The sequence below is a fragment of the Heterodontus francisci genome, chromosome 1 (genome assembly GCF_036365525.1).
Source record: "Heterodontus francisci isolate sHetFra1 chromosome 1, sHetFra1.hap1, whole genome shotgun sequence".
NCBI classification, from domain to species: domain Eukaryota; kingdom Metazoa; phylum Chordata; class Chondrichthyes; order Heterodontiformes; family Heterodontidae; genus Heterodontus; species Heterodontus francisci.
This window is the reverse complement of record NC_090371.1, coordinates 282,716,779-282,733,110: the sequence shown is the minus strand read 5'-3', so window position 1 is coordinate 282,733,110 and position 16,332 is coordinate 282,716,779. Positions and strand designations below refer to the sequence as shown.

The 16,332-nt window shown below is 51.3% G+C and overlaps 1 protein-coding gene across 3 annotated transcripts in view; it reads left to right on the top strand.

Moving 5' to 3' along the window:
• The window catches only part of arhgef38 (Rho guanine nucleotide exchange factor (GEF) 38), a 128,335-nt gene that overhangs the window by 97,483 nt on the left and 14,520 nt on the right, over positions 1-16,332 (top strand). For all 3 annotated transcript variants that reach the window (XM_068046469.1, XM_068046458.1, XM_068046476.1), the window contains 2 exons: positions 4,385-4,537; positions 9,658-9,856. In XM_068046469.1, coding sequence (XP_067902570.1) covers positions 4,385-4,537; positions 9,658-9,856 — 352 coding nt within the window. The remainder of the gene's footprint in view (positions 1-4,384; positions 4,538-9,657; positions 9,857-16,332) is intronic.

Below are 16,332 nucleotides of genomic sequence, written 5' to 3'. Positions count from 1 at the left end.
CTCAGGCAGTGCATTCCAGATCCTAAACACTCACTGAATCTGCCTCCACCACACTCTCAGACAGTGCATTCCAGATCCTAAACACACACTGAACCTGCCTCCACCACACTCTCAGACAGTGCATTCCAGATCCTAAACACACACTGAACCTGCCTCCACCAAACTCTCAGACAGTGCATTCCAGATCCTAAACACTCACTGAACCTGCCTCCACCACACTCTCAGACAGTGCATTCCAGATCCTAAACACTCACTGAACCTGCCTCCACCACACTCTCAGGCAGTGCATTCCAGATCCTAAACACTCACTGAACCTGCCTCCACCACACTCTCAGGCAGTGCATTCCAGATCCTAAACACACACTGAACCTGCCTCCACCACACTCTCAGGCAGTGCATTCCAGATCCTAAACACACACTGAACCTGCCTCCACCACACTCTCAGACAGTACATTCCAGATCCTAAACACTCACTGAACCTGCCTCCACCACACTCTCAGACAGTGCATTCCAGATCCTAAACACTCACTGAACCTGCCTCCACCACACTCTCAGACAGTACATTCCAGATCCTAAACACACACTGAACCTGCCTCCACCACACTCTCAGACGGTGCATTCCAGATCCTAAACACTCACTGAACCTGCCTCCACCACACTCTCAGACAGTACATTCCAGATCCTAAACACTCACTGAACCTGCCTCCACCACACTCTCAGACAGTGCATTCCAGATCCTAAACACTCACTGAACCTGCCTCCACCACACTCTCAGACAGTGCATTCCAGATCCTAAACACACACTGAACCTGCCTCCACCACACTCTCAGACAGTGCATTCCGGATCCTAAACACTCACTGAACCTGCCTCCACCTCACTCTCAGACAGTGCATTCCAGATCCTAAACACTCACTGAACCTGCCTCCACCACACTCTCAGACAGTGCATTCCAGATCCTAAACACACACTGAACCTGCCTCCACCACACTCTCAGACAGTACATTCCAGATCCTAAACACACACTGAACCTGCCTCCACCACACTCTCAGACAGTGCATTCCAGATCCTAAACACTCACTGAACCTGCCTCCACCACACTCTCAGACAGTGCATTCCAGATCCTAAACACTCACTGAACCTGCCTCCACCACACTCTCAGGCAGTGCATTCCAGATCCTAAACACTCACTGAACCTGCCTCCACCTCACTCTCAGACAGTGCATTCCAGATCCTAAACACTCACTGAACCTGCCTCCACCACACTCTCAGACAGTGCATTCCAGATCCTAAACACACACTGAACCTGCCTCCACCACACTCTCAGACAGTACATTCCAGATCCTAAACACACACTGAACCTGCCTCCACCACACTCTCAGACAGTGCATTCCAGATCCTAAACACTCACTGAACCTGCCTCCACCACACTCTCAGACAGTGCATTCCAGATCCTAAACACTCACTGAACCTGCCTCCACCACACTCTCAGGCAGTGCATTCCAGATCCTAAACACACACTGAACCTGCCTCCACCAAACTCTCAGACAGTGCATTCCAGATCCTAAACACTCACTGAACCTGCCTCCACCACACTCTCAGACAGTGCATTCCAGATCCTAAACACTCACTGAACCTGCCTCCACCACACTCTCAGGCAGTGCATTCCAGATCCTAAACACACACTGAACCTGCCTCCACCACACTCTCAGGCAGTGCATTCCAGATCCTAAACACACACTGAACCTGCCTCCACCACACTCTCAGACAGTGCATTCCAGATCCTAAACACTCACTGAACCTGCCTCCACCACACTCTCAGGCAGTGCATTCCAGATCCTAAACACTCACTGAACCTGCCTCCACCACACTCTCAGACAGTACATTCCAGATCCTAAACACACACTGAACCTGCCTCCACCACACTCTCAGACGGTGCATTCCAGATCCTAAACACTCACTGAACCTGCCTCCACCACACTCTCAGACAGTACATTCCAGATCTTAAACACTCACTGAACCTGCCTCCACCGCACTCTCAGACAGTGCATTCCAGATCCTAAACACTCACTGAACCTGCCTCCACCACACTCTCAGACAGTGCATTCCAGATCCTAAACACTCACTGAACCTGCCTCCACCACACTCTCAGACAGTGCATTCCAGATCCTAAACACTCACTGAACCTGCCTCCACCACACTCTCAGACAGTGCATTCCAGATCCTAAACACTCACTGAACCTGCCTCCACCACAGTCTCGGGCAGTGCATTCCAGATCCTAAACACTCACTTAACCTGCCTCCACCACACTCTCAGACAGTGCATTCCAGATCCTAAACACTCACTGAACCTGCCTCCACCACACTCTCAGACAGTGCATTCCAGATCCTAAACACTCACTGAACCTGCCTCCACCACACTCTCAGACAGTGCATTCCAGATCCTAATCACTCACTGAACCTGCCTCCACCACACTCTCAGACAGTGCATTCCAGATCCTAAACACTCACTGAACCTGCCTCCACCACACTCTCAGACAGTGCATTCCAGATCCTAATCACTCACTGAACCTGCCTCCCCCACACTCTCAGACAGTGTATTCCAGATCCTAAACACTCACTGAACCTGCCTCCACCACACTCTCAGACAGTGCATTCCAGATCCTAAACTCTCACTGAACCTGCCTCCACCACACTCTCAGACAGTGCATTCCAGATCCTAAACACTCACTGAACCTGCCTCCACCACACTCTCAGACAGTGCATTCCAGATCCTAAACACTCACTGAACCTGCCTCCACCACACTCTCAGACAGTGCATTCCAGATCCTAAACACTCACTGAACCTGCCTCCACCACACTCTCAGACAGTGCATTCCAGATCCTAAACACTCACTGAACCTGCCTCCACCACACACTCAGACAGTGCATTCCAGATCCTAAACACTCACTGAACCTGCCTCCACCACACTCTCAGACAGTGTATTCCAGATCCTAAACACTCACTGAACCTGCCTCCACCACACTCTCAGACAGTGCATTCCAGATCCTAAACACTCACTGAACCTGCCTCCACCACACTCTCAGACAGTGCATTCCAGATCCTAAACACTCACTGAACTTGCCTCCACCACACTCTCAGACAGTGCATTCCAGATCCTAAACACTCACTGAACCTGCCTCCACCACACTCTCAGACAGTGCATTCGGATTCTAATCACTCACAGTGTGAAAAACTTTTTCCTTATGTCACTGTTGCTTCTTTTGCCAATCACCTTTAATTGGTGTCCTCTGGTTCTGGATCCTCCTGCCAATGGGAACAGTTTCTAACTATCTAGTCTGTCCAGACCCCTCATGATTTTGAAAGCCTCTATCAAATCACTTCTTAATCTTCTTCAAGGGGAACAGTCCCAGCTTCTCCAATCTATCCACATAACTGAAATTCCTCATCCCTGGAACCATTCTCATGAACAGTGGCGCAGTGGTTAGCACCGCAGTCTCACAGCTCCAGGGACCCGGGTTCGATTCCGGGTACTGCCTGTGTGGAGTTTGCAAGTTCTCCCTGTGTCTGCGTGGGTTTTCTCCGGGTGCTCCGGTTTCCTCCCACATGCCAAAAGACTTGCAGGTTGATAGGTAAATTGGCCATTATAAATTGTCACTAGTATAGGTAGGTGGTAGGGAAATATAGGGACAGGTGGGGATGTTTGGTAGGAATATGGGATTAGTGTAGAATTAGTATAAATGGGTGGTTGATGTTCGGCACAGACTCGGTGGGCCGAAGGGCCTGTTTCAGTGCTGTATCTCTAATCTAATCTAATCTAATCTTTTCCGCATTCTCTCTAATGCCTAAGCATCCTTCCTAAAGTGTGCTGTCCAGAACTGGACACAATACTTCAGTTGAGGCTGAACCAGTGTTTGGGTCTTTTATCCTAACCTTCTTGTTTTTGTACTCTATGCCCCTATTTATAAAGCCCAGGATCCCATTTGCTTTCTTAATCGCTTTCTCAACCTGGCCTGCAACCTTCAACTGTTTGTGCACATGTACCCCCAGGTCCCTCTGCTCCTGCACTTGCCAGAGGACTCAGATTTATCATAATTGGCAAAGGAACCAAGGGAGACATTGGATTTTTTTTTTACGCAGTGAGTTGTTGTGATCTGGAATGCGCTGCCTGAAAGGGCGGTGGAAGCTGATTCAACAGGAATTTTCTAAAGGGAATTGGATAAATACTTGGAAAGAAAAAGAATTGCAGGACTAAGGGGAAAGAGCAGGGAGAATGGGACTAATTGGATAGCTCTCTTAAAGAGCCAGCACAGGCAGGATGGGCTGAATGGACTCCTGTGTGATTCGACAAATGCTGAGGATTCATATCTTTGATTTCATTTTAGGTTTCTTCAGCAGGAAGCGTTCAAGACAGGCAAAAGCAAGCCATTGAAGAAATTCGTAGCTTGTCATTTGGTAAAGAGTTCGGATCTCACAGGGTCATTGAAAGGAGAGCCAGTACAGAGGAACGGTCAAAGAAAAGGTCATCAGCCTCCATGGTTAGTGCTTACTGTCCCTTTTCATCAAGATGCACAAGTGTAGTTTTAGAAATGTAAAAGTCTAAAGTGCCCTCTTGCCAGTTGCTCCATCCAGTTCTCAGCAATTTAGTGTGGAGGATGACTGCCAACATTGTACTCTAGCAGTGAGTGTACCTAACACACTCTTGGTGGCCTAAAGTGGTAGTTCAACTGCTGAGACTCTAAGCTCTGGAATTCCCTCCCTAACACTCTCCTCCTCTCTCTCCTCCTTCAAACCTACCTCTTTTTTCCAGGCTTTTGATCACCTGTCCTAATATCTCCTTATGTGGTTCAGTGTCAAATTTAGCTTTGATGATGTTGCTTTGAAGCACCTTGGGAAGTTTTACTCTGTTAAATGCTCTATAGAAATGGAAGTTGTTGCTGTTAATTTCTTCCTGTATCAAATCAGTTTCTTTCATGGGATTTTTTACCAATTGACCGAGTTCGATAGACATCGCTTGCAGTCAGGAATAGTAATGTGAACAACAGTAACTTGTAATGTTTGATTCCTGGCTGCCCTTTTCTCAAGGGCTGTGACCCTTTTCTCGTTCTTGTTTCACTTCAAGTTTGACTTATTTTTCTGCTGTCATCTATCGGGCTTAAGAGAATATGCCCCATCATCTAAAAATTCAGGAACTCTCCCTCCAAAAAGCTGAGCTCATTTTAAAAAATTCAGAACTGAGATTGATAGATTTTTCTTGGGTGACAGTGTTAAGGTTTTGGGAACCAAGCCAGTACATGGAGTTAAAGTACAGATCAGCCATGATCTAATTGAAAGATGGAACAGGCTTGAGGGGCTGAATGGTCTCCTCCTGTTCCTACCACCCCAATACCTCTGTTAATGGATTATTCCAAACCTTCATTAGTCTTATTCCCGAAGTATGTTACTATTTTCATTAACACTCCCTGACCAACTTCCCAAGTTTACTTTAGTGTAATAGTTGAGATTTATACTTTCTATATCTCTGTCATTTATATATCATATTCAGTGAAACTCTTCCCAGATTGAGTGTGGCTTTAAGATAGAAATGTTTGTATATTTAATTATGGGAGCACAGGTCTAGTGTGTCAAGAGAACAGGAAAATCTGCCCTTAAATTTAAAGAGTTTTTTTTTATTCGTTCATGGGATGTGGGCATCGCTGGCCAGGCCAGCATTTATTGCCCAGCACTAATTGCCCCTTAGAAGGTGATGGTGAGCTGCCTTCTTGAACCACTGCAGTCCATGTAGTGCAGGTACACCCACAGTGCTATTAGTGAGGGTGTTACAGGATTTTGACCCAGCGATAGTGAGGGAACGGCGATATAGTTCCAAGTCAGGATGCTGTGTGACTTGGAGGGAGACTTGAAAATGGTGGTGTTACATAAATAGATTCCTCAGGGCAATGCCTTGACCAATCAGAGTCAAGCTGCTTGGTTTAAATTTCAAACAAAGCTTGGCAATTAACTTTCTGTCACCGTAAACTGGTGCATTCACCATGGCAACGCCTCTACCAATCAGAGTTCACTTGCCAACCAATCAGCACTCTCTTCTCATGCAGTATAAGTTGTTGTTTTTCCTTACATTGGTTATTCTTACGGTTGTCCTGATGAGTGCAAGATGAAAAGCTTAGACAGCATGTTTCTATTTTCAGCAAGATTCAAGTTCTGTACATTCCAAATGACTATAAATAGATTATATAATCTAGTCTTGCATTCCCTGCAATATAGAAGGTCCAGGGATGGTTTGATTGACGTTTTTAGGATTTTGAAAGTTATTGATAGGTTAAAACCTTTTCTGTTGGTGGGGGAGTCTAGGACAAGGAGACATACCTTAAAATCAAGGCCAGGCCAGTCAGGAGAGAAGTTAGGAAACACTTCTTCACACAAAGGCAGAAGTGTTGAACTCTGTCCCTCAAAAAGCAGTTGATGCTAGCTCAATTCATCATTTTACATCTGAGTCTTCTGACTCACGCAAGAATGCTGCCAACTGAACTGCGAGGAATGTCACAGAATTGCTGCCTTTGAACTTCTCTCACAATAACATTTATGATTATCAGTACAGTCATCAAGACTGCTGCTGTCTTCAAAACAAAACATAGGAATGTAAGAGTGGGAGGAGGGCAATCAGCCTCTCAAGCCTGTTTCTCACCATTCAGTGAGATCATGGTTGATCTGTACCTTAACTCCATCCACCTGCTCCATATGCTTTTATACCCTTGTCTAGCAAAAATGCATCGATCTCAGATCTATGTTCCTATCTCCCTTATGTTCTTGTATCAGTCACAGTATAAAGGTTGAGTAAGTGCATCCTGAACTCCCAGTTTTCTATCTATTTTTGACCCAGGCAGGTGAGACTCCACAACAGGTCAGCAAACTTGCAATATTAATGCTACAGTTTGTCTAGTCTCTGGCAAGTCCAGCCAACAGTTGCCACCTCTTCCCTTCTGAACTGCTTGTTTTAAAAAGAGTATCTTCATCTGGAAGTGTTTCTTTTCTTTTTTTTCTTTTGGGCCTCCTTATCTCGAGAGACAATGGATACGCGCCTGGAGGTGGTCAGTGGTTTGTGAAGCAGCGCCTGGAGTGGCTATAAAGGCCAATTCTGGAGTGACAGGCTCTTCCACAGGTGCTGCAGAGAAATTTGTTTGTTGGGGCTGTTGCACAGTTGGCTCTCCCCTTGCGCCTCTGTCTTTTTTCCTGCCAACTACTAAGTCTCTTCGACTCGCCACAATTTAGCCCTGTCTTTATGGCTGCCCGCCAGCTCTGGCGAATGCTGGCAACTGACTCCCACGACTTGTGATCAATGTCACACGATTTCATGTCGCGTTTGCAGACGTCTTTATAACGGAGACATGGACGGCCGGTGGGTCTGATACCAGTGGCGAGCTCGCTGTACAATGTGTCTTTGGGGATCCTGCCATCTTCCATGCGGCTCACATGGCCAAGCCTGGAAGTGTTTACTGTAGCCAAATTTATAGCTTTTTTTTTTATCTTGCCAGATCTTACTTCCTCTTTTCTCAAAAAGGGGATAATATCTGTGGTTATACATGATTCCACAAGCATCTGTTTCCCTTTGCAATATCTCACTGAAGGTGTATTTGATCCAAGTTTACTGCACTCCAGACAGATAATTAAAATTAGATGTGCGCTCAACTAACTGACCAAAGAGATCCTAATTGCAAATGATTCCGCCCATTCTACATAGCAAAGTGTGTCTGCAGGTTGGTCAATGATGTAGGACAATCTCAGGCCTAGCTTGAACTTGCTTAGTCACTAAAATCAGCACGTTAGATAATGATTAGGAGTTGGAATAGTTGTCAGTTTTCCCCTCCGTAGATCAGGGCCCTCTGAGAATAACAACGAGAATAACAACAAAGGGTAGAATTCAAATGGAAAGAAGACATATTAAACTTGTGTAGAACCTTGGTGACTGAGTCCTGTAAACAGTCTGGTCTCCATATTAGAAGAAGGATAGAGAGGCATTGGAGAAGATGCAAAAAAAAGTAACCAGAACTGAGAGGTTATACCTAGCAGGAAGAATTGAACATCTATAAAAGGCTGACAGGTGACCTGATAAGAGGCCTTTAGATTATAAAGGGTTTCAATAGATTAGATGTAGAGATGATTCTGCTTGTGGACAACACGTCCTCTGAGTTCTTTTTTGCGCACGACCAATTTTTTTTTAAGTGCACGGGCCCTTTAAAATTTTTAGCATAGCCGCACATGTGCGGTAACTTAAAGGGGCCAACTTATGTGCGGGCTGCACAGCTTAGAAAGGACATTGCTTGTGTAGGGGGAGGGGGAACATAAATAATATAAGATATTCACAAGATGTGGAACCCGCTACCACATGGAGTAGTTGAGGTAAAGAGCACAGGTGCATTTAAGGGGAAGCTGGATAAACACATGCAGGAGAAAGGAATAGAAGGATAGGCTGGTAGGGTGAGATTTGAAAGGTTGGGAGGTAGCTCTTGTGGAGGATAAACACCAGCAGGGAGCGGTTGGGCTGAATAGCCTGTTTCTGTGCTGTAAATTCTGTATAATTCTATTGATGTAACTGTGCAAGCCATGCTGCCACCTTAACTGGGAATACACAATGCTCACCTACTCCCTTTCTGAACTTGCTGAGTTATTGGGGTAGTCCTTTAACTGGCATCTCATGATTTACCTCGTCATTCTACTTTCTTCCGTCTCCGTGATGTTCTCCTGCCCTGGGGACCTTGACACTTCATTTGGATTTCTCAGTTGAAAAGAAAAAATACAAACTGTTGATGAAGATTGAACAAAGAGGCTTCATTCTGTGACTGTCTTGGAATTTTGGAACAGAAACTCATTTCCTTGTTGTTTTTTGAAACCAGTTTAGACTGGCCATTTTCATAACCCAATTACCTGAAATCAACTAAATATCACTTCATCCTGGTATTGTTTAAATCTTTCTGTTTCCAAATGGTTCTCCAGTCAGATAACTGGCTTTAGCTTTCAATTTGCATTTTAGGAATTTACTAATGTTTCTATTGTCTGTGAATGAACTGAGTATCTCCACCACTTTCAGAATCAGGCTGAATTTTATTCAGAGAGACTGATTTGGAGGCGGGAGGTGCATAGAATTGCAACAGGAGATGGTGGGTGAATGGCCTTCCTCCCCAGGGGCCAAATGAGGGCATTAAGTAGCCTATTAACAGCTACTTAGAGAGCCTCTTCCTGCCACTGCTGGGATTTAACCAGTGGCAGAGAGGAGGGGCTTCTGCCACGTGGGGAGGTCGCCCAGGAAAATGAAGCATCCTCCATGAGGGCTTGAGGAGCCTTCCTCTGGGAAAATCTGCACCTCCCCTGAACACCGCCTCCCCCTGCACTAAACGCTCTCCCCCCCCCCCCCCCATTCCACCTCACCAGGGCTTGCCAGTCTGGCCCGGGCGACCCCGCCTCACTGACCTGAGGTCCAGGTTTCCAGCACTGGGCCTGGCTCCAAGGCCTCTTGTAGCTCCTGGTGGCACACAATTAGCCAGTTCCGTATGAATTCAGTAGGAGCTACGGCAATAGGAGAACAACATTCTCTTTGATATACGGAGCTGTGTTTTAAGGAATGCTGTGAATTTGTTCTAAAGTATTTCTGTTCCCCCTGAAGCCCAACCCTCCCCATCAGACTGAAGATGACAGGACTAAGCTGCTGGCAAAACACAGCCTTGACAAGCTGTTTCAAGCAAAGCGGAAATTCAATGCTGCCCAAGATTTAGATGCATCGCTTCATGAGGGTGAAATTGTGGCAGTTCTCAAGAAGCAGGATCCTCTGGGGAGCGTTAATCGGTGGTTCATTGACACAGGAAGTGAGTGTTTTCAAAGCCTATCGATTGTAGATTGATCTGAGTTCTGTCGGTCTTTAACGTACTGTTTTTGCTAATCCGTTGCTCTCCTTTTACTAGAGGTTGGATGAGGCAAAACTATGCCATCCCTCAGCCCACACCCTCGGAATTGTTGCATCAGAAATTTTGACTGATGTGTACCCTTTATTGGAGAGTAATTTTGGGTTTATTGTGATTTTGTTGCAGTGGGCTTTACACATTCCCTAATGCTGAAATAAAAATCGAAATCACTCCGTGCGATAGTCAAACCAAAGCTTTTCTTTGGCTGGAGTTTGCATGTTTCTAGTGCTCATCTTGAAAGAGCAGAAATAAACTGAAGGACGCTGTCATGCTCTTTATTAAAGATGCACCAGCTATGGCTCGGGGGTGCTGGGGGGGGGGGGAGCTCGCTCGCCTTCGAGTCTGAAGGTTGTGGGTTTGAGCCCCACTCCAGAGACCTGCGCACATAATGCAGGCCAACACTCCCAGTACAGTACTGAGGGAGTGCTGCACTGTCAGAGGGACAGTACTGAGGGAGTGCTGCACTGTCAGAGGGTCAGTACTGAGGGAGTGCCGCACTGTCAGAGGGTCAGGACAGAGGGAGCACCGCACTGTCAGAGGGTCAGTTCTAAGGGAGCGCTGCACTGTCGGAGGGTTAGTACTGAGGGAGTGCTGCACTGTCAGAGGGTCAGTACTGAGGGAGTGCTGCACTGTCAGAGGGTCAGTACTGAGGGAGTGCTGCACTGTCAGAGGGTCAGTACTGAGGGAGTGTTGCACTGTCAGAGGGTCAGGACTGAGGGAGCACCGCACTGTCGGAGGGTCAGTATTGAGGGAGTGCTGCATTGTCGGAGGGTCAGTAATGAGGGAGTGCCGCACCGTCAGAGGGTCAGTACTGAGGGAGTGCTGCACTGTCAGAGGGTCAGGACTGAGGGAGTGCCGCACCATCAGAGGGTCAGTACTGAGGGAGTGCTGCACTGTCAGAGGGTCAATTCTGAGGGAGTGCTGCACGGTCAGAGAGTCAGCACTGAGGGAGTGCTGCACTGTCAGAGGGTCAGTACTGAGGGAGTGCTGCACTGTCAGAGAGTCAGTACTGAGGGAGTGTTGCACTGTCAGAGGGTCAGGACTGAGGGAGTGCTGCATTGTCGGAGGGTCAGTAATGAGGGAGTGCCGCACCGTCAGAGGGTCAGTACTGAGGGTGCTGCACTGTCGGAGGGTCAGTACTGAGGGAGTGCTGCACTGTCGGAGGGTCAGTACTGAGGGAGTGCCGCACCGTCAGAGGGTCAGTACTGAGGGAGTGCTGCACTGTCAGAGGGTCAGGACTGAGGGAGTGCCGCACCATCAGAGGGTCAGTACTGAGGGAGTGCTGCACTGTCAGAGGGTCAATTCTGAGGGAGTGCTGCACGGTCAGAGAGTCAGCACTGAGGGAGTGCTGCACTGTCAGAGGGTCAGTACTGAGGGAGTGCTGCACTGTCAGAGAGTCAGTACTGAGGGAGTGTTGCACTGTCAGAGGGTCAGGACTGAGGGAGTGCTGCATTGTCGGAGGGTCAGTAATGAGGGAGTGCCGCACCGTCAGAGGGTCAGTACTGAGGGAGTGCTGCACTGTCGGAGGGTCAGTACTGAGGGAGTGCTGCACTCTCAGAGGGTCAGTACTGAGGGAGTGCTGCACTGTCAGAGGGTCAGTACTGAGGGAGCACCACACTGTCGGAGGGTCAGTACTGAGGGAGTGCTGCACCATCAGAGGGTCAATACTGAGGGAGTGCTGCACTGTCAGAGGGTCAGTACTGAGGGAGTGCTGCACCATCAGAGGGTCAATACTGAGGGAGTGCTGCACTGTCAGAGGGTCAGTAGTGAGGGAGTGCTGCACTGTCAGAGGGTCAGTACTGACGGAGTGCTGCACTGTCAGAGGGTCAGTACTGACGGAGTGCCGCACTGTCAGAGGGTCAGGATTGAGGGAGCACCGCACTGTCAGAGGGTCAGTACTGAGGGAGCGCTGCACTGTCAGAGGGTCAGGACTGAGGGAGCACTGCACTGTCGGAGGGTCAGTACTGAGGGAGTGCTGCACTGTCAGAGGGTCAGTACTGAGGGGGTGCTGCACTGTCGGAGGGTCAGTACTGAGGGAGTGCTGCACTGTCAGAGAGTCAGTACTGAGGGAGTGCTGCACTGTCGGAGGGACAGTACTGAGGGAGTGTTGCACTGTCAGAGGGTCAGTACTGAGGGAGTGCTGCACTGTCCGTGGTCTTTCAGATGAAGTTTTAAACCAGGCTTGTCCAACATATGGCCCACAGGCCTGTATCCAGACTGTCAAAGTTTTCAATCTAGCCCTCCAACCCTTCATAACTTGTGAACAGAAAGCAGTGAAATTGATTTTGTTTCATTTGTGTCCCCCAGTTTTAGCAGTAATTGAGCAGAGAGATGGTGAAATACAGCCTGTTCCTGAGCAGTCACTGGGATACACTTGCTGTAGTAAGCGGGGGGGGGGGGGGGGGGGGGGTGCGGGGGGGCAGAATGATGCTCATGTCATTGACATGGAAGCTCACCAGTCAAAAGTGTGATCAGTTTGCCTGTGCACGGACCATTGTTTATTAGGAGCACAAGGAGACGGGACATGCTGGGAAGATTGATACTGTCATTTGGGGTGCTGACCAATGGGAGTGTTGGGAGGGTGGAATGGTGAGCACCTAGAAACAGTGAGGATGGGGGGCCGTGTGTACACAGAGACAGTGGGGGGGGGGCGTGTGTACATAGAGACAGTGGAGGGGGGGCGTGTGTACACAGAGACAGTGGGGGGGACGTGTGTACACAGAGACAGTGGCGGGGGGCGTGTGTACATAGAGACAGTGGAGGGGGGGCGTGTGTACACAGAGACAGTGGGGGGGGGCGTGTGTACAAGAGACAGTGGAGGGGGGGCGTGTGTACACAGAGACAGTGGGGGGGGGCGTGTGTACACAGAGACAGTGGGGGGGACGTGTGTACACAGAGACAGTGGGGGTTGCGTGTGTACACAGAGACAGTGGGGTGGGGCGTGTGTACATAGAGACAGTGGGGGGGGGGCGTGTGTACATAGAGACAGTGGGGGGGGCGTGTGTACACAGAGACGGTGGGGGGGGGGCGTGTGTACACAGAGACAGTGGGGGTTGCGTGTGTACATAGAGACAGTGGGGTGGGGCGTGTGTACATAGAGACAGTGGAGGGGGCGTGTGTACACAGAGACAGTGGGGGTGGGGGCAGTGTGTACACAGAGACAGTGGGGGGGGCGTGTGTACATAGAGACAGTGGGGGGGGGCATGTGTACATAGAGACAGTGGAGGCGGCCGTGTGTACATAGAGACAGTGCGGGGGGGGGGGCCGTGTGTACACAGAGACAGTGGGGGGGCATGTGTACATAGAGACAGTGGGGGGGGGGCGTGTGTACACAGAGACAGTGGGGGGGGTGGCGTGTGTACAGAGACAGTGGTGGGGGGCCATGTGTACATCGAGACAGTCGGGGGGGGCGTGTGTATACAGAGACAGTGGGGGGGGGCGGCGTGTATACACAGAGACAGTGGGGGAGGCCGTGTGCACACAGAGACAGTGGGGGGGGGGCGTGTGTACACAGAGACAGTGGGGGGGACGTGTGTACACAGAGACAGTGCGGGGGGGGAGCGTGTGTACACAGAGACAGTGGGGGGGGAGCGTGTGTACACAGAGACAGTGGGGGGGCGTGTGTACACAGAGATAGTGGGGGGGGCGTGTGTACACAGAGACAGTGCGGGGCGGGAGTGTGTACACAGAGACAGTGCGGGGGGGGTGTACACAGAGACAGTGGGGGGGGTGGGTGTGTGTACACAGAGACAGTGGGGGGGCATGTGTACATAGAGACAGTGGGGGGGGGGCGTGTGTACACAGAGACAGTGGGGGGGTGGCGTGTGTACAGAGACAGTGGGGGGGGTGGGTGTGTGTACACAGAGACAGTGGGGGGGCATGTGTACATAGAGACAGTGGGGGGGGCCATGTGTACATCGAGACAGTCGGGGGGGGCGTGTGTATACAGAGACAGTGGGGGGGGGCGGCGTGTATACACAGAGACAGTGGGGGAGGCCGTGTGTACACAGAGACAGTGGGGGGGACGTGTGTACACAGAGACAGTGCGGGGGGGGAGCGTGTGTACACAGAGACAGTGGGGGGGGAGCGTGTGTACACAGAGACAGTGGGGGGGACGTGTGTACACAGAGACAGTGCGGGGGGGGAGCGTGTGTACACAGAGACAGTGGGGGGGGAGCGTGTGTACACAGAGACAGTGGGGGGGCGTGTGTACACAGAGATAGTGGGGGGGGGGCGTGTGTACACAGAGACAGTGCGGGGCGGGAGTGTGTACACAGAGACAGTGCGGGGGTTGTGTACACAGAGACAGTGCGGGGGGGTGTGTACACAGAGACAGTGGGGGGGGTGGGTGTGTGTACACAGAGACAGTGGGGGGGCGTGTGTACACAGAGACAGTGCGGGGCAGGCGTGTGTACACAGAGACAGTGGGGGGGGCGTGTGTACACAGAGACAGTGGGGGGGGGGCGTGTGTACACAGAGAGTGCGGGGCAGGCGTGTGTACACAGAGACAGTGCGGGGGGGTGGGTGTGTGTACACAGAGACAGTGCGTGGCAGGCGTGTGTACACAGAGATAGTGCGAGGCAGGCGTGTGTACACAGAGACAGTGCGGGGGGGTGGGTGTGTGTACACAGAGACAGTGCGTGGCAGGCGTGTGTACACAGAGATAGTGCGGGGGGGCGTGTGTACACAGAGACAGTGCGGGGGCGTGGGTGCGTGTACACAGAGACAGTGGGGGGGGGCGTGTGTACACAGAGACAGTGGGGGGAGGCGTGTGTACACAGAGACAGTGCGGGGGGGTGCGTGTGTACATAGAGACAGTGGGGGGGGGGCGTGTGTACACAGAGACAGTGGGGGGGGCGTGTGTACACAGAGAGTGCGGGGCAGGCGTGTGTACACAGAGACAGTGCGGGGGGGTGGGGGGGTGTACACAGAGACAGTGCGTGGCAGGCGTGTGTACACAGAGATAGTGCGAGGCAGGCGTGTGTACACAGAGACAGTGCGGGGGGTGGGTGCGTGTACACAGAGACAGTGGGGGGGCGTGTGTACACAGAGACAGTGCGGGGGCGTGGGTGCGTGTACACAGAGACAGTGGGGGTGGCGTGTGTACACATAGACAGTGGGGGGGGGGGCGTGTGTGTACACAGAGACAGTGGGGGGAGGCGTGTGTACACAGAGACAGTGCGGGGGGGTGCGTGTGTACATAGAGACAGTGGGGGGGGGCGTGTGTACACAGAGACAGTGGGCGGGCGTGTGTACACAGAGACAGTGCGGGAGCGTGGGTGCGTGTACACAGAGACAGTGGGGGGGGCGTGTGTACACAGAGACAGTGGGGGGGGGGGCGCGTGTGTACACAGAGACAGTGGGGGGAGGCGTGTGTACACAGAGACAGTGCGGGGGGGTGCGTGTGTACATAGAGACAGTGGGGGGGGGGGCGTGTGTACACAGAGACAGTGGGGGGGGGCGTGTGTACACAGAGAGTGCGGGGCAGGCGTGTGTACACAGAGACAGTGCGGGGGGTGGGTGTGTGTACACAGAGACAGTGCGTGGCAGGCGTGTGTACACAGAGATAGTGCGAGGCAGGCGTGTGTACACAGAGACAGTGCGGGGGGGTGGGTGTGTGTACACAGAGACAGTGCGTGGCAGGCGTGTGTACACAGAGATAGTGCGGGGGGGTGGGTGTGTGTACACAGAGACAGTGGGGGGCAGGCGTCTGTACACAGAGACAGTGCGGGGGGCGGGGTGTGTGTACACAGAGACAGTGGGGGGTGGGCGTGTGTACACAGAGACAGTGGGGGGGCCTGTGTACACAGAGACAGTGCGGGGGCGTGGGTGCGTGTACACAGAGACAGTGGGGGGGGCGTGTGTACACAGAGACAGTGGGGGGGGGGCGCGTGTGTACACAGAGACAGTGGGGGGAGGCGTGTGTACACAGAGACAGTGCGGGGGGGTGCGTGTGTACATAGAGACAGCGCGGGGTGTGTGTGTGTACACAGAGACAGTGGGGGTGAGTGCACAGAGACGGTGGGGGTGAGTACACAGAGACAGTGGGGGTGTGTACACAGAGACAGTGGGGCATGTGTACACAGAGACAGTGGGGGTGTGTACACAGAGACAGTGGGGGTGAGTGCACAGAGACAGTGGGGGTGTGTACACAGAGACAGTGGGGGTGTGTACACAGAGACGGTGGGGGTGAGTGCACAGAGAGAGTGGGGGTGAGTGCACAGAGACGGTGGGGGTGAGTGCACAGAGACAGTGGGGGTGTGTACACAGAGACGGGGTGGTGTGTACACAGAGACGGTGGGGGTGAGTGCACAGAGACGGTGGGGGTGAGTGCACAGAGACGGTGGGGGGGGGCGTGTGTACACAGAGACAGTAGGGGT